This window comes from Henckelia pumila, chromosome 3 (assembly GCF_033568475.1).
Source record: "Henckelia pumila isolate YLH828 chromosome 3, ASM3356847v2, whole genome shotgun sequence".
In the NCBI taxonomy this organism is placed as follows: domain Eukaryota; kingdom Viridiplantae; phylum Streptophyta; class Magnoliopsida; order Lamiales; family Gesneriaceae; genus Henckelia; species Henckelia pumila.
In genome coordinates, this window is record NC_133122.1 from 194,936,342 (window position 1) to 194,955,101 (window position 18,760).

The 18,760-nt window shown below is 35.6% G+C and overlaps 2 protein-coding genes and 1 non-coding gene across 3 annotated transcripts; 2 read left to right on the forward strand and 1 right to left on the reverse strand.

The window, feature by feature from the left end:
• The first annotated feature begins 177 nt into the window (after positions 1–177).
• Positions 178–3,599, forward strand: LOC140891377 (putative pentatricopeptide repeat-containing protein At3g23330). The gene has a single exon (XM_073299838.1). It carries the CDS (start codon positions 621–623, stop codon positions 3,525–3,527), a length of 2,907 nt encoding a protein of 968 aa, XP_073155939.1. The 5' UTR covers positions 178–620; the 3' UTR covers positions 3,528–3,599.
• Positions 3,600–3,788: 189 nt separating this feature from the next.
• Positions 3,789–3,862, reverse strand: TRNAT-AGU (transfer RNA threonine (anticodon AGU)). The gene has a single exon. It is a non-coding gene; the product is annotated as a tRNA-Thr (tRNA).
• Positions 3,863–4,396: 534 nt separating this feature from the next.
• On the forward strand, positions 4,397–18,266 carry LOC140886367 (ATP-dependent zinc metalloprotease FTSH 12, chloroplastic). The gene is made up of 19 exons (XM_073292912.1): positions 4,397–4,907; positions 5,020–5,204; positions 6,064–6,290; positions 7,240–7,523; positions 8,015–8,092; positions 8,167–8,412; positions 8,503–8,643; positions 8,740–8,907; positions 10,597–10,709; positions 12,225–12,441; positions 12,659–12,730; positions 15,383–15,502; positions 15,597–15,713; positions 15,793–15,969; positions 16,084–16,203; positions 16,306–16,380; positions 16,960–17,067; positions 17,305–17,385; positions 17,936–18,266. The coding sequence occupies exons 1-19, from the start codon at positions 4,506–4,508 to the stop codon at positions 18,011–18,013; spliced, it is 3,009 nt and encodes a 1,002-aa protein (XP_073149013.1). The 5' UTR covers positions 4,397–4,505; the 3' UTR covers positions 18,014–18,266.
• The last annotated feature ends 494 nt before the right edge of the window (positions 18,267–18,760 follow it).

Here is an 18,760-nt window from a genome sequence, read left to right on the forward strand (position 1 = left end):
TTCGGCTGTACAAAAGTCATTGGCGAAAGTAGTTTCAGGCTCCACATTCATACCTGAGCTAGTTTCAGCGCCAGTGAAAATGTTGAGATTGCAACCAAAGTTTCAGTTTATAAATATATATAAAACAAAATCATGATTTAATAAAATAGGCCAAAGAAGATTACAGTGTGGAGATAAGTGAGTTTCATCTCACAATTCAAAACGGTCTTCATTTAAAGGTCATTTGCAAACCCCGTATTTTTTTTAACAGTGAATACTGATTAGCCTCATCTCTCCCGCCGACTCTGTGGTTCAATTTTATTTTATTTTTTTTAAAAAAAACCCGATTTCCTTCAAGTTCTCCTGTTCGAGTGCTTCATTGTTCATTCTATTGATTACTGTAATTTATCAGTAGTTCCTTGATTTTATTGATTGTATCTCTGTGATCCGAGCTGGCACGGTATTGCACGAACAAGCTATCGGCTTTCAGTTTTGGGCCTTTGTTCAAGTTCGAATTTCTTGCTTCATCTAATTTGCAGCTTACTCAATGCCGAAGAGAACATACAAATCATATTATTCAATTCCTTGTAAATCACCCTCACCCAGAAATTTCCGGGTTTCTCCCAAGAGGGTTTTCGCAGATGAGCAAAGAAATTGTGGGGAAGTCTGTGCATTCAGTGTGTATGAAGGGATGGACTCATATAAGCATATTTCATACAAACACGTTGATAAATATGTACTCAAAATTTGGGAATATCACTTCTGCCAAACACGTGTTCGATAAAATGGGTGAGAGAAATGAAGCTTCTTGGAATAATATGATTTCTGGGTACGTGAGAACTGGATTTTTTCAAGATGCTGGTGGATTGTTTATTGAGATGTGGGATCGAGGAGTTGAATTGAATGGGTATGTTGTTGCTAGCTTATTGACTGCGTTCAGCAGGTCTAAAAGTATGTTTCTTGAAGGATTTCAGATTCATGGTTTGGTGTTGAAGAATGGTTTACTGTATGATGTTTTCGTGGCAACGTCAGTCTTGCATTTTTATGGTGGATTTGCTCTTGTGTCTGATGCGCAGTTGCTCTTCGAAGAGATGCCTGATAGAAACGTGGTCTCGTGGACCTCTTTGATGGTTAACTTGGCAGATGATGGATTATTTTATGAAGTTGTTAATTTATATCAAAGAATGAGGCGAGCAGGAGTTGGTTGTAACCAGAACACATTTACTACTGTCATCAGTTCATGTGGATCGGTAGATGATGAATTTTTGGTTAATCAAGTGCTTGGTCATGTTATCAAGACAGGTCTTGAGACTAATGTTTCTGTTGCCAATTCTCTAATATCAACGTTTAGTAGTTTGGGCCAGATGGAAGTTGCTCGTTATATTTTTAATCGCATGGATGGACGCGACATTATATCATGGAATTCGATACTGGCGGCTTTTGCACATAATTTGGTCTTCGAGGAGTCACTTAGATATTTTCACTCAATGCGACTAAATCATGGTGAAATAAATGAAACCACGCTTTCCACAATTTTATCCGCATGTGGGTCTGTGGACAAATTGAACTGGGGTAGAGGATTACATGGTTTAGTTTTGAAGCTTGGATATGAAATGGAAATTTGTATATCCAACACTCTTCTTAGTATGTATTTTGAGAGTGGAGGATACGAAGATGCAGAACAATTGTTTCACGGGATGCCAGAGAAGGATTTGATATCTTGGAATTCCATGATGGCTGGCTATGTTTTGGCAGGCAAGTGTTTGGAGGTCTTGAGTGTGTTGGGTGTACTCCTACGCGAGAAAAAACTCATAAATTTCGTTACTTTTGCTAGTGCGCTATCTGCATGTGCAGATAAGGAATTTCTGTCTGAAGGGATGATAGTGCATGGACTTGTAATTGTATCTGGACTCCATGAGAATTTGGTAGTTGGTAATGCACTAATTTCCATGTATGGAAAGGGTGGCATGACACACAAAGCCAAGGGCGTATTTGATAAGATGCCTGAGAAAGAGCTAGTTACTTGGAATGCCCTGATTGGTGGTTTTGCTGAAAACGGAGAGGGTGATGAGGCGTTGATAGTTTTTAAATTAATGAGGGAGATGGATATAACTTCTAATTACATAACCCTGATAAATGTTCTTGGATCTTGTTATGATCCATGTCACCTTCTTAGGCAAGGAATGCCCTTGCATGCACATATTTTGTTGACTGGATTTGATTCAGATGAATATGTGAGGAACTCACTTATTTCCATGTACGCCTGTTGTGGAGATCTTGACTCAAGTAACTTAATATTTTATGCATTAGTCAATAGGACCCCTGCAACTTGGAATTCTTTGGTTGCCGCAAATGCTCAGCATGGTCAATGGGAGGAGGCTCTGAAACTTCTTCTTGGGATGCAAAGAGCTGGAGTGAAATTTGATCAGTTCAGTCTGTCTGCAGCCCTCGCTGCTTCTGCAAATTTAGCTATCTTGGAGGATGGCCAACATCTCCATGGTTTAGCAATCAAACTTGGGTTTGAACATCATCATTATGTCGCGAATGCTACTATGGATATGTATGGGAAATGTGCAGAAATTAATGATCTGTTGAAAATGCTTCCAGAGCCAGTAACTCGATCAACATTATCATGGAACATACTGATGTCAGCCTTTTCCAGGCATGGTCACTTCCTAAAAGCCAGAGAGACCTTTCATGAAATGCTGGTGCATGGATCAAAACCTGACCACGTCAGCTTTGTTGCGATTCTATCTGCATGTAGCCATGGCGGTCTAGTAGACGAGGGCCTTTCATATTTTACTTCAATGACATCTGAGTTTGGTGTTTCAGCTGGTATAGAGCATTGTGTCTGCGTTGTCGATCTTCTTGGACGATCGGGAAAATTTGCTGAGGCTGAATCTTTTATTAAAGAAATGCAGGTCCCACCTAATGACTTTATCTGGCGAAGTTTGTTGTCCGCCTGCAAAATCCATGGTAACTTGGAAGTGGGAAAAAAAGCAGCACAACATCTTCTTGATGCAAACTCTTCCGACGATTCTGCTTTTGTTCTTTATTCAAATGTCTGCGCAACATCAGGGAAATGGCACGATGTTCAGGGGCTGCGAATGAAAATGGAAACAGAAAACGTGAAAAAGAAACCAGCCTGCAGCTGGCTTAACATCAGAAACAAAATAAGCTCATTTGGGGCAGGTGATCAATCCCACTCAGAATCTGAACAAATATATATTAAATTGGCACAGATGAAGAAAGAAATCAAGGAGGCGGGCTACATTCCAGACACAAGCTATGCGTTGCATGACACTGATGAAGAGCAGAAAGAGGATAACTTGTGGAAACACAGTGAGAGGCTTGCACTTGCATATGGTTTGATCAGTACACGCGAAGGTTCAACTCTTCGAATTTTCAAGAATCTTCGAGTTTGTGGTGATTGCCACTCCGTTTACAAATTTGTAAGCAGTGTAGTCAGTAGGGAGATCATACTGAGGGACCCCTACCGGTTTCACCACTTTAGCGGTGGTAAATGTTCTTGCGGTGACTATTGGTAGCACTATGTTCACACACAGTCTGATCCTACTTGTTAATGGATTTTTAGGTTCCATTTTCCCCTGCTATGATCGTGCAATTTTTTGTTTAAAACTACTCTTGACTAAAAGCTTCTGTTTCAGTTCCAATTTTATTGGATGTTCGGGATCATACTAAAAAGTTTATGCGTTTGATGATATGTTATTTTTTAGAGTGTAGCTCTGGATTTGCATGTGTCCGGATTTAACTGCAGAAAATTCCAAAAAGACTAAAATACAATAATTTGCTCTCGTTGAGAGTCGAACTCAAGACCTCCCGCTTACTAAACGGGTGCTCTAACCAACTGAGCTACGAGAGCTTGTTGTTATGTTTATACTCTATTTAATATAAATAATAATTACGTATTCATATGTACCATAGATAAGAGTTGTCATTTTATTGAAAACAATTATTCGACCAAAATAAAATATTCAATCTCCAATCCGATTGCATCCCATTTTGCTTTACTCAATCATCTCATTTATAATTCTCTCCCTAGTCGATGATGTTTTTCTTTCGGGTTAATCTTTGTGCTACAAAATGCTTGTAAAAGTATTAATGAAATCAAATTTAATATTATTTTTCTTGTTTTTACTTTCTTTCTTTCTTTCTTTCTTTCTTTTTTTCTTTCTTTCATTCATTTTAATATTTTTTTTTGAAATTACCTTCATTTTAATTTTATGTTGGAATATAGGTGAAGAAAAGGTTAGGATAGTATGGTCATATTACAACTCCGGAGGAGTATCTTATTTTGTCGAGAAATACGAGGTGACAATTATATTTTTGAAAAGTTTAGGGATTAAAATGATAACAGTTTATTCAATTTTCAGATAATGCAATGAAATGTGCTCAGCTGACCCTCTAAAACCCCTTCGGATAGTTCCAGCTTCACCTCCGGCGGAAACGACGGCGCCGAATTCCATATCTCCAATTCTTCGAACTTCAATGTCATAAAATCAATAATGGAATTGACGAGAACCCAATTCAAGCCAAACCCACTTCACTTTTATCCGGATAATCTCTTTCTTCTCCGAAGAATAAGCATTCGGGTATCACCTTTACGCTGTTGCAGACCGAAACTTTCTCGCCAAAAGGGTATTAGAATTTCAGCTTCTTCGTCGGGAACTAACCCGAGTGAGCCCGAGGGATTCTCCTGGCTTCAGTTTTCGCAGTCCATTGGTCGTGGTTCTCAAAGGTTTTTTCAGAAATTTGGCGAGTCAGTTAAGAAAGAAACTGGCTTTAGTATTGAAGAAGCTAAGGTGAGCGCTAAAGAGGTGATAGACCGGTTCCAGATTCAGTTTGGACGAGTTAACTCTGAACTGCTGCCGCAGTTCGTCGATTGGAATAAGTGGGATTATTGGAAGGTGGTGTAGCTTTTGATGCCATTGTTTCTTTGAATTATTAATTCCATAAAAAGTATATTATTTATGAACTATTTAATCGTGAATGATATTATCTCGGTTTTGTTGTTGTCAGGATATAAAAAATTGGGAACCAAAAAGAGTTGGTGTTTTGGTATTATACATTTTTGTCATGGTTTTATCTTGTCGAGGAGCATACAATATGATCCGAGCTCCTATTATCCAGCGTGAAAGAAAAGAATTGGCAGAGGCATACATGGAGGCATTAATTCCCGAGCCCAATCCTACTAATGTGAGGCAGTAAGTTATTTTTTCATCCATTATCTGGTAGTTCAAATCTTAATTGTACGTGTGTTTGAGTAGAATATTAAGTAATTTGTAAAACTCTTAATATGTACTGTTTTCACATGTTAACTATTTTTTCTGTTACTTATGAGCTTAAATTTGTGGATATCAGTCAAATTCTATGGCTAAAACTTCAAAGTAGTGACGATAAGAAACTCTCAATTGAATCACTTTAGTTTTTAGCATTTCCTGCTCTTCCATTTTATGTGAAACCGTGCCATGTTTAATGAGTTTCAGAAGTTTCCAAGATGATTATGCCAAAACTGTACTCATTTCAAGGAATTACGTTAATTGATCCTTCAATGCCATGTGGCTCGCGCCATGATCAATATGCTGCAACTGTCCCAAATTTATCCTGTTGGTTTTGTGTTGTATACATGTCATACGTATTATGAGGGTATTTTGATATAACACAAATAGGCAATTGGCATTATTTTTATTGGTTTAAGATGCGCGTTGGATTCTATTGTGTTAATGTTCAGTTCATCTCCCCATCAGAAGATGTTGGGGGAAATGAGCTGCCAATTGGCAATTGGATAACTGGTCTCAAATGATCTAGAGCATCAATACAAATGGGTCTTGTTTGCAATGATTCTCCTTAGAGAAGTTTTTTACTCATACTAAAATATATTCATGCTATCTGGTACGAGCTTATGTTTCATGACTGCAAAATGCATGGAGAATGGAGATGTGATTACAAATGTAAACTTACAGTTTCCTTTGTTGGTCATCTTGATGTTTAAATACTTGTCCCGGTTGCCGATGAAGCCCTGACATCTTATATCACTCTATGTTGTATATTTCCTTCTCATAGATTCAAAAAAGGCTTGTGGAGGAAGACAACTCCCAAAGGTCTCAAGCTCAAAAAGTTTATCGAAGCCCCTGATGGGACACTTGTTCATGACAGTTCTTTTGTTGGGGAAGATGCATGGGACGATGACATTGAAAAGGCCCAAGCCAGTGTAAAAGAAATAATAGACAATGACATAAAATTGAATGAAGAGAATAAGAAGATTTTAAAACAAGGTTTAGGTTTATCAGGTTCGTTTTTTTCCTCGATATGCGATGGGCTCAAAAAGTTATCCTTACATTTGTCCTCCCTTCTCTGTATGAAATGCTTTTGAGGTGAGGAAAGCACACATTGTATCTGCTGGGCACTATCAACTCATATAGACTCTTGCATTAAAGAGTCGACAATAGAAAGTTTTATGCATATATTGACACCAAGTTTCCCACTTGTTTTAGCTCAAGAGAAAATAGTTGTGCTGTAAGTGGATTGATTGGAGATGCTTGGTAATTTCTCTTGCTTTAGAAGGAAATGATTCGGAAAATTGGCATATTTATATGTTGCGTAATGCAAAATACTGTTGGTTCATTTGGAAAACAACTGAGCCACTTGTACAGTTGGTGGTGTCATTTGTTTCCACAAATATTATGAGGAAGTTTTTTTTTTTTTTAAATGTTATTTCACCCGCACAAAGCACTTACGTTATATGCTTATTTGTTTATGTAAAAGAAAATTTGATTATAAATTACTGGTTAGAGTAGCGAGAGAAGAGAATAGAAAGACAAGAAACTCAAGAAACGGAATATATTCTTATTGTTTCAAGGATAATAGCGGGTACAAATAAATAGAAAAACTAGAGACCAAATCCAGGGATAATGTTAGAACCATAAATCTTAATTAATCGTCCAATTTCACCTTAAAACCAGAATAAATCAGAATTTCTCTGAACTTCCCTGATTTATGATATTTTCCTATTTGATGAAAATCAATTGACTGAAAAATTGTTAACAATCGTTTATTTACGTTTTATTTCTCAAAAATGCATGTTTTGTTTGAATGTGGCTCGTCTCCATAATTTGTGTTCTTAATGTATTATAATCTTTAATTGCAAGCTATTGGGATTCTGAATGCTTCATAACTAGGAAAAAAGTTTTTGTGCATTTATTTATCTCATCAGGCGCCTTTAACAGACTTCTTCGACAGTGGTGAAACAGGATTCAGATTCAGGAGGAACATGGCGCGATAGACTTACAGCATGGAGAGAAATTCTTCAGAAGGAGAAGCTATCAGAACAACTCGATTCATTGAATTCCAAGTATGTTGTGGAATTTGACATGAAAGAGGTTGAGAATAGCCTCCGCAAGGATGTCGTGGAGAAGGCCAAAAATGCACATGGAGCAAGGGCATTGTGGATCTCCAAAAGATGGTGGCGCTATCGTCCAAAGCTTCCGTACACGTATTTCCTTCAAAAACTGGATTCTTCTGAGGTAAAATTTTTTTTTTTTTTATAAGAAACAAATTTAATATTAAAACTTAATAATAGTTACATAGGAAGGTGGACCAGTGGTCCACTAAATCCCCTATACAAGATCTAGGAAAAAAAAATGTTAATATTCACATCTGCTTAGAGTGATTACTTTACTAGCGTAAATAATAATTTGTGTCGGTATAATTTAACTATGGGTTTGTCCCTTTCATAGTTTTCTTGTCTATCACTTGCCACTATTTACTGCAAAAGTTCAAATTGAAATCTCCAGACTCCAGCAGTGTATTGCCAAGATACTTCCTATATTATATATAAGTATATAACTACAGTTTGGTAAATGGGTTTCTCAACGTCTGTTGTGATGCACTGTTTCTAAAATCAATAATAGAGGAATAGAACTTTTCTGAAAGTATATTATATTCAAGTGATAATCTTGGTTTATGAAAGACCCTCAAGTACCATGTTGCCATGTAACTAAAGTGTTTTTGTCAGGTTGCTGCAGTTGTCTTTACCGAAGATCTTAAGAGACTGTATGTGACCATGAAAGAAGGATTCCCTCTGGAATATATCGTGAGTCCAATAATCTAGCTGTGCGCTAACAGTTGTTTTTCTTCATGGGCTTACATCTGCTGTTGTCTGCCCAGGTTGATATTCCACTTGATCCATTCCTTTTTGAGGCAATATTAGGTTCTGGAGTTGAAGCAGATCTTCTTCAGAAGAAGCAAATACATTATTTTTTGAAAGTTGTATTTGCCCTCTTGCCAGGAATACTGATCTTATGGTTCATAAAGGAAGCTATAATGCTGCTTCATATTACTACAAACCGTTTCTATTATAAGAAATATAACCAACTTTTTGATATGACATATGGTGCTGATAACTTTATTCTGGTACGTTCTGTTGTTTCTTGGAGTTTGTGTTGCTCTAGATCTTTTTTTGCTATTTTTTCTCCTCTTGAGTTATTTTGATTTCCCACTCAGCCAGTCGGTGAAGGTGGTGAAACAAAGTCAATGCATAAAGATGTAGTACTAGGAGGAGATGTCTGGGATCTTCTTGATGAGTTGATGATCTATATGGGCAACCCGATGCAGTATTATGAAAAAGATGTGAAGTTTGTACGGGTAAGCTAAGATTATTATAAACATTTATGAAATTGCATATCCTAATATTTTCATTAAAAAAATGTATTTTTCGCCATCTTATTATGCGCATTTCAGGGTGTCCTTTTGTCGGGACCTCCAGGGACAGGCAAAACCCTCTTTGCTAGGACACTAGCAAAAGAGAGCGGGTTGCCTTTTGTTTTTGCTTCTGGTTCAGAATTCACAGATAGTGAGAAAAGTGGTGCTGCAAGAATTAATGAATTGTTCTCAATCGCGAGGAGAAATGTAAGTTACTCCCTTCTAGCTATGCATGACAATCCTTCTTAGTTGGGGATACAAATTAAAGGTGCTGGATTCTTAACGAAAATTATTAATGGACGGTTAAATTTTTTGTGGGACTATTTGACATCGTAGTTTGGATATTTATTATTTAGATGAATTAATATTAATATTAAGAAGGTGCGGGTGGTGTAATTTTGTTTGGTTTTATTGTTGTTTTTCTTAGAATATATTTTTTGGAAATGTGTTTTTGGATATTGCTTCGGAGAATATGATCTATGTTTTGATTTTACTTCTGATGAAGATATTATTATACAGTAAATATCACGTCAAATAAAAATATAATGTTTTTTTTAATTTTTTATTGGCATGGTGTACGTAAAAAATTAATATGCAATGTATTGGATTAGAATAATATAATTGTAGAAGTATTTTTGGAGAACGACAACAATTGAGTTAAAGTTAATAATTAGTTAATTACAGTCGGAGATGCAAAATAAAATTAAATTTTGTATTTTGGAAAAACTTGAAAGAAGTTTATATTTGGTTTATTTTCGGAGATGGAAAATATTCCACCAGAAGAAAACTGAAGAAATTCAATGCTTTTCATAAACAAACAGGGATCAAACATCGGTTAAGATTTTGATTTCTTTCCGAAAATTTGGTTGAAAATAGCAAATACGTTGTGTATTGGTTATTGTGAAAAAACACAAGGAGATTAACATGAGACATTTTCACACTGGTTTATTATATGAAGCTTTAACAACTTATTTTGGGTTACCCGGTGCAATCAGCGCCTCACAAATATTTGAAACATGTTTGGGTTATGTAGTGTTCAACACTTTGAGCAGTGAAACTATGGAATCAATAGAACTTGGAAAACCAGCGCTGAAATAGTCTGTGAACACAGTTCCTCAAATTCAAGGAATTTGTTTCCCTTTAAATTTTCCGTCAAATCCTCTTTCCACCTTCTGAACCAGGAGCAACAAACGATGAAGAATAGGAAAAAAATAACATGGTTCTGTGATGCATTATAATTTTACTTTTAGGTATGGTTTGGTAGGTATGATGAGATAAATAATACATATATAAGTAATATAATGTAATAAAAAATAAATAAAAATGATAGTGAATATAGTATTTGATTTGATTAATAGATTATAGTTTATTTGATTTGATTGATTAAATTTTATATAAAAATGATAAATTACCATTTTGCCCTTTTAACAATAAATAAAATCTGAATAATATTATTTATAAGGGGTAATATAGTAATTTAAATTAAATGATTTGATTGATGTAAGGTAAATAATTGATGATTTGATTGATGTAAAATAAATAATTAATAGATGGATAAATAATATGATGAGAAGAACGTGAAATTGAATAAGATGAGTTATACACAGATTAATAATATAGGCTACCAAACGGAGCTTTACTATTAACTATATCCATAATTACTTACACAATCAAGCGGCATCAATAATTTGCCTCATATAGAAATTGAATGTAATGAACATAGTCTTTGGGACATGTGACACAAAAGAAACTTACAACATGTTGGGGTGAATTTTAAGAATGTGGGCTTGTGTGCCAACACACAAGTGTATCATACATTCATACTTATGATTGCATCCAAACATTTATAAATATTATTAGCTTTTGAAGAACTGTATCCCTGGACTCTTTTTCCAGGCTCCTGCTTTTGTATTTGTGGACGAGATAGATGCTATTGCTGGAAGGCATGCCAGAAAGGATCCACGTAGGAGAGCAACATTCGAAGCACTGATCGCACAGCTGGACGGAGAGTAATAATTTTTTTTTGAAAATATTACTCTAATATTTTTAGTTTTAATGCCGAGGATATAAGTTTCATTGCATGGTTAAATCACAAATGCCTTTATCCGGTTTGGGAGTGGGAATTAATTCCCAATGCCATTTGTGATTACCAAATGTGAGTATACCACTGGGTTCCATTTTGTTGATATGGAAGACGGGAGAGAAGAATCGCGAAGTCTGATTCTAAATTATGTAGTTGGATGTAATTCAGATCTGTGTTTCTGGCAACTGTGGCAGGCAAAATGTACTCTGCTGCCTGGTTTTCCTCGAAGTACATGGCAAATATTATTTGCCAAATTTGCTCTGAAAGAAGATAGCAAAGTGTAGTTCATTTTCTGTCTTATGCGACCTAACATTTTGGTCTGATTTATCTTGTTCTGCAACATAGATTCTCTAGTGTGCCCTTGGCTAGCTAGGTGAGTTGATGAGAGGAAAAGAAAGTACACAATTAGAGGGGAAAAAAGATTAATTAGGCATTGCTTGATTGAAGCAAAATGACATGAAAATCAAAACATTATATATAAAACAGGTGGATATAAACTCTTTGGAAATCTTTTGTATATTCACTTTAAAAGTGCTGTTAATTACTGCTGTTTGCCTGGAACAAAACTATGTTGGTTAAACATTGTAATCCAACCAATACATTACCATCTGTATTACTTGTGCCTGCAACATGCATCCTAATGTTACCACAAAACTTTGCAGTTTCATATGACCTTTCTAGATATCACTGCTCTGTCACCATTAACCTGTGTGTCGTTCAATTTTATCGACTGGGCATCACTGCTCAGTCACGATTAGCGTTTCCCTCCTATCAATTATGGATTACCGTCTTAACATTATTCATTAACATCGGTCTCACCACCACTTTTTTCACAGCTTCTTCGGCATTTCCTGGGCAGAGTGAATCAAATGCTTGAAGTTCTGACCGTCAAGTTTGCTAGTTTCTTTGTTTTTCGCCTTTCTTTTGTTCCTTGTTGAAATTTTCTTCAAGGAGAAAGAGAATCTTGTGCAGGAACCAGCCTTTATTCAATCAATAGTATATGAACCCCCATATTTGTTATTGATATTAAAATGTTGAACTTGAATATGGACATGGTGTCTTCTCCCTATACAAGATATGTAGTAAGAAAGGCGAGATGTTTTCTTTTTCTGCGTAGATTGGGATAACCTCCAATTTCAATGTTGATTTCTAAATGTGGAAATTTTGTTCCGTTTTGTACACTTGCAAATGGCAACTGATTTAGAGGACCAACATGTAGTTGGTTGAATGGTGTGCGTTAAGTATTAAGTGATCTACGGAGTATACATCTACTTGTTCTAAATCTCATTAAAAAAAAAAAACTTGTTCTAAATCTATGGCCACTGTAGTCTTTTTTTTCAGCATTTTCTCATTGTGTCATCTACATTTTCTTGGTTTATGTCGCTACTGAGTACTCATTTATTTTGTTTTCTGTAACTCACAGATAAATTACTGTCTGCAGGAGAGAAAAAACCGGTGTTGATAGATACTCCCTTCGGCAAGCTGTTATATTCATATGTGCTACTAATAGACCTGATGAACTAGACCTAGAATTTGTTCGCCCTGGACGCATTGACAGGCGTGTATATATTGGATTACCTGATGCAAAGCAAAGAGTACAAATATTTGGTGTTCATAGTACTGGGAAGGAACTTTCTGAGGATGTTGACTTTGAAAAGGTTCATTGGTTTCATGCGGTCTTTTATTTTTCACATTTTAAATTATGTTGGTGATTTAAAGTTTTGGATTGTGTGTGAAAACCTTTACCAAATTGTAGTTTCTTAGAAGGATACTTACTGAGCCTACTTCTCTCTGGTAGGTTGGAGAACCTTCTGGTACTGCCAGAACTTAATAACAATTCTTGCCTTTTTGTTGTTCTTTTTCGCACCTCTACAGGTAGTTTTCCGTACTGTTGGATATTCTGGTGCGGCTATTAGAGATTTAATCAATCAAGCAGGAATAATGTCTGTAAGTTCTATACACTTAGGCACCGTTTGAAGTGACATATTATTAATCCATTGATAGTTTATCTTATTCAATCTCATGTTTACTCTGTCATCTTGTTTATCTATCTACTAAATATTTATCTTACATAAATCAAATCATTAATTATTTATCTTACATCAATCAAATCATTGAATTTAAGTTATTATATTATCTATTATTCAAATTTTATTAATTTTTAAAAGGACAAAATGATAATCTATCATATTTTTCCTGAGACATTGGAGCTTGTAGATGGAAATTCCAGTAATGAACTCCTGTACTTTATTTTTATTTTTAATTTTTAATTTTTGTCTCTTGTGAGAAAATACATTATCCATCTGATAAAAAAAACATCATTGAGTCCCTGCCTGTGCGTTATAGTTGGCCTCGATATCCAAAATTTTAGTAAGATGAACACAACTGTTGTTTGAAGAATTTTGTACTCAGTCCAAGAATCACCCCTAAAACCAATTTATCGCCCCTGTTCAAATCCTTATCCCATGAAGAAAGCTAACCATCTCTATATATAGTCTATAAAGTTTTTGGTCGTCCTTCCCAGTATCCAAGTTTTTGCTTCAGTGTGCATCACATCTCTATCTGTTTGTCCCAGCTCTGTTCAGGTTTCTCCTTCATGTTGGAATTTCCTGTTGTAATTATATAGTAGTTCCACTGGCATCTTTTGATAGTTGTCTTCTATCCATTCTTTCCAGCCAAGGGATGGCGCACAGAGTGACTTATATCCGCTTATTCACCTCTGCTGCCTTCTTCGATTTCTTTTCTGGTGAACTTTTTAAAATATAAAGTTTTAAAAAATCCTGCCAGCTTTGGTGGGAAAAAAAAAGATCATCTCATTGACTCATACTCAAATTTTCGATCTTATGAGGAAGTGAACTTTGATATGTCACACTATTTAAGCATCTTTATTCTATAAAGTTTTTGGTCGTCCTTACCAGTATCCATGTTTTTGCTTCGATGTGCTTCGTGTCTCTGTTAATTCATCCTAGCTTCGATTCTTTCTGAACTACTCATTTTCAAATGATATCCACATTGTTCACAAATATTCATTTTTGATTTCAAAAATTTCTTATAATTTAATATCTAGTCGGCGTGGGACATCTTAACGCACCCCCTCACGGTGGAGACATTTAACTAGTGACCTAATTATGGGCAGTCCAATACATAACGGTGAGTCTGATACCATTTTAATATTATGGACTTGGGCTTAACTTATAACTCAACCCCAAAAGACATCTCAAGAGGAGCATTGTCCAGGTCTATATATGCAACTCCTAGGAATTCTATCTAACCGATACGAGACATCTTAACAATATGTATGTTACACTATTTAAGCATCTTTATCAATGATTCTGGCCGTCCTTCCCAATATCTATGTTTTTTGCTTAGATGTGTTTCATGTCTCTGTTTGTTCATCCCTGTGGCAGTTATAGACAGATCTCTCCTTCATGTTGGAATTTCTCCTGTTGTAATTATGCAGTAGTTTACCCGGCTTTCTTTTGGATAGTTGTCTTCTTTCTATTCCTTCCAGCCAACTGCCAAGGGATGGCGCACAGGGTGACTTATTACTGCCTATCGACCCTTGCCGCTGTCTCCGACTTCTATTTTGGTGAACTTGTTAAAATATGAGATTTTGAAGAATCCTAAATTACCTCTGTAGTAAAAATTTCTTCACCTCATACTCAAATTTTCAATCTTATGAAGAAGTGGACTTCGATATGCCACACTATTCACTAAAAGGTTTGCTGAAAAGGCTTAGTTCCAAAAATTGTGCTCTTGGAGGTGTGTTATGGACCCAAATGTTACCATATCTGCTTGCATTGGAAAAATATTTCCTGTATTTCAAACACCATTTTATCCATAGCTTCGACCTTAGCTTCCAAACGTGTGCTGGCCATTTTTTTGCGTCAGTTTTGGATCTGATAGATCGAACCAAATGTTATGTTCTTCACATATTTTTTATGGAATTTAGAATAAGGAAACAATTGAAAGAACAAAGATATAAAAAAATTGTATTAATATTAAATACGAATGATGCCCGAGTATATCTCTCCTAATACAAACTAGTAAACACACTCAACATGCAAAAAAAAAAAAAAAAAAAAAACTGAATGACGTACAATCTCCTCACTCAAACGGGCTTTATGGGCCTCTCTTATTTCACCTAACTCATACATGCTCAACATTGGGCCTATATTCTTTGCAAGGGGCAAGAACATTTGGGTCCATAACAGGGTGCACAACACCCATCACATGTGAGTTGGGCATCAGAGAATATGTGAGGAGTTAATGGACAAGATGTATTCATGCAATTTGATCGGGCATTAAGCAACAAAGGCCTTAACTGACACTTCAACAAACCTAATGAAATATATGATGTTTCCACTTTCCCACACTAGTGGTTTTGAACATATTCTCTTGACTTTGGTACCATGTTGAATCCAATTTATTACAAAAAACTCGAGCTTGTGGTAGGCGGCACATCAATAGCTTTATAATTTAACAAGGTTATCATAACCTTTCACCCATGTTGGAAGCTTCTGTTTTGAACTTCCACACCTAGTATATTCTTTGTCCTTGCTGGTCTACGCTTTGATTTTAATTGGTGGCTGAGAACAGGTCAGAAAAGGGCATTCTAAAATCTACCAGCAAGATATTATAGATGTGTTAGACAAGCAACTTCTTGAGGGGATGGGTGCGCTTCTCACTGAGGAAGAGCAGCAGAAATGTGAACAAAGTGTATGGTTTCTTTTTTTTTGCACTTACTAAAGTTGTGGATAGCATGTAATTTATCATACATATGATGTTTTACTTTTACTCAACATTTTAATAGGTATCCTTGGAGAAGAAAAGGCTTTTGGCAGTGCATGAAGCTGGTCACATAGTCTTGGCACACTTGTTCCCACAATTTGATCTGCACGCATTTTCTCAGCTTTTGCCTGGTGGCGAGGTATAGCATAGTGTCAGTAAAGAATTTTGTTTTTCCGCATGAATCCTGAATGACCTTTATCTGTTGTTTAACTGAGCAGGAAACTGCTGTGTCTGTTTTTTATCCTCGAGAAAATGTGGTAGATCAAGGTTATACAACCTTTGGTTATTTGCAAATGCAAATGGTGGTTGCTCATGGAGGGCGTTGCGCCGAGCGCATTGCATATGGTGATGACATTACTGATGGAGGAAGGGATGATCTGGAGAAAATTACGAAGGTAACACAAATACGTGGATCTCACATTTAATTTTGACATCGATGCCGGATCCGTGAGAGTAATGCTTACCAAGTGTACAATTCTTGAGAATTCTTCGACTTAATCCTGTGGCAGATTGCTAGAGAAATGGTCATAAGCCCCAAAAATCCTAGGTTGGGTCTCACTGCTTTGACGAAAAGAATTGGGATGGTTGATCGACCAGATAACCCAGATGGTGAGATAATAAGATACAAGGTAATTTTTACATGATTAGGTTACATATAGGATACGATGTGCAACTATTTTGTTTCAACTTCCACTCAAGCAAGTAATTTCTTGTTTGCTTTTTGATGACAGTGGGATGATCCTCACGTGATTCCTGCAACTATGACTCTTGAAGTTTCTGAACTTTTTATGCGGGAGTTGACGAGGGTAATTTTATTTTACCATGATATTGTCTTTTCTGCTAAATGTATAATCTCGTTGCTTGAAATGCATGTCATGCTAATTTCCTTTTGAAGCGATGCTTTCTGAATTGCTGGTTATGGGAGACCATGATCTATACGCAAATTAACCAAAGAAGAGGGAGACCAACGAAGACTTGATTGACAACATTTAAATATAAATGATGATATGGTAGGGGATAGATCACAATGACGTAGGAGGATCCACATAGCCGACCCCACCTAGTGGGATAAAGGCTTGATAGTCGTGTGTTGAATTTCACTTTTCATCCAAAAAAAATTGATATTTACTATTGAATAATGAATGAGAACATTATGCTACCATGAAAAAATGATGTGAATGGTAATAGGATCAACAATTAAGATTGATACAAAAAAACGTATGATCAATAAGGGTAAAATTGAAAGATTTGAGTTATTATATGATCCGATATAAAACACAAACCAATCGAAATGAGATTGAAGGCATATTTTTACTTTTCTTCTTGTTGAATTTTTTTTCCTTGTGTATTTTTATTGACACCTTGAATTTCATTGCTGAAAATAGTACATTGATGAGACTGAAGAACTTGCTATGAAGGGACTGAGGGACAACAGACACATTTTAGACGTGATTGCAGAGGAACTATTAGAACATTCAAGGATAACAGGATTGGTACTGTACATTTTTCATATTCTCATACAAAAATAAATGAACTAAATGAAATCCGTTCTCATCGAGTCTGTTACCTCACAACCTAGCAAAATTGTAAATTTGCACATTTCTGAAAAATGGGCAAAAATATTTACTCAGAATTCAAACTCATACAATTGCTTAAACCATAGATTCTTCCCCTATTTTGTTGAGCTAGAAGTCATCTGGTAATTTTTTTCATGCGATATTGCTTTCCAGGAAGTAGAAGAACGAATGAGAGGGTTATCACCAACTATGTTTGAAGATTTTGTGAAACCATACCAGATTGACTTGGAAGAGGTATTGTCGTTCTGTTATTATTTCTTGATATCTTAGGGTTCTGAAAATGCTAATGCTTCTATGAATAGTCTTCTGTACAACCATTGCTTTATTACGCATGGAGAGAACAGGTTTACTTGGATTTCTTTCTGGCTTCAAGATCTTGTTCTTGAATTGGAGTGGGTGTGGCTTATTAAATTACCTTATAATCAGTCTTTTAGTCCTACAAGTGGGACAAAGTGTCACACCTTCGATTTTCATCAATTGCAAGTTAGTTTAGAGGGTGATTGCCGAGATAAGAATTGTCACCTCTATCTTGTATATGTGACAAAATGATGAAACCAATCGTTCTAAGCTACTGTGCAATTTAGAATATTTGATAGCTACTGTCACCAGCATTTCATAACTTTTGGTAGAGAAACAAATATTTGATCTTAACAAAATCTCTTACTTTCATAGGTTATCTTGCCATCTAACAAATTTTTGTTTCCTGAAAATGTATTTTTCTCTTGCATAGTTTCTTGTAATAAATTATCTTCCTTTCTGATTTTTTCCCCCCTTTTATTAACAGGATGGGCCAGTTCCTCACAATGATCGCCTCCGATATCAACCCCTTGATATCTATCCTGCACCAATGCACAGATGTTGAACCATGCGGGGGAATTGAAAACAATTTTGGGTGGAGACGTATCTGATTTTTGGTGAAAAGCTAATCAGTGGTCAATTAGTTCCGGTTAGGGATGTAATTGAATCGAGCCGAGCCGAGCCGAGCTCTTGAATATTTGAGCTTGATTCGTTTATAATCGAGTTAGGCTTGAGCTTGAGTTATTTATTTAACGAAAATATTTGTGGCTCAATTTTTATCGAGCCTAAATTATGATTTTAGATATTCATTAAAAACTAAATTTTATATTTAAAGAAAAATATAATATTTTTATTAAAATTTGTAATTTTATTATAATAAATAAATTTAATCGATTTTTTTATATATTTGTCATTAATGAAATTGTAAAATCTATAAATCAAATGTCAAAATTATTGTTTTTTTTTATTTGAAAGCTGACTCACGAATCCATTAACAAACTAACGAGTAAAGTTTGAATTTGGTTCGTATATATTAATGAATCTCATTGTACGAACTCAAATGAACTTTTATTTAATCAAACTTCGAATAACCGCAGGAAATTGACAATGGCATGGCAGAGACTTGAATGTTACCTGGTAGACAGATCACAGAATTTACCAGTTTGACCTTTGCTTGTGCACTTGAATTTTTTATTTGCTTATCCAAGTCACATGTAAATTGTATCTCCATTATTTCAAAAAAAAAAATAAAAAAAAATCATTGAGATCCATATGCTTACAGCAAAATGGAGCTACTAAACACTTGTAATTA

Coding starts and splice junctions, on each gene's coding strand:
- LOC140891377 (XM_073299838.1), top strand. CDS start 621: ATGAGCAAAGAAATTGTGGGGAAGTCTGTGCATTCAGTGTGTATGAAG.
- LOC140886367 (XM_073292912.1), top strand. CDS start 4,506: ATGGAATTGACGAGAACCCAATTCAAGCCAAACCCACTTCACTTTTAT. Junction 5,205..6,063: donor AATCCTACTAATGTGAGGCA/GTAAGTTATTTT, acceptor TCCTTCTCATAG/ATTCAAAAAAGGCTTGTGGA. Junction 12,731..15,382: donor ATCAAGCAGGAATAATGTCT/GTAAGTTCTATA, acceptor GGCTGAGAACAG/GTCAGAAAAGGGCATTCTAA.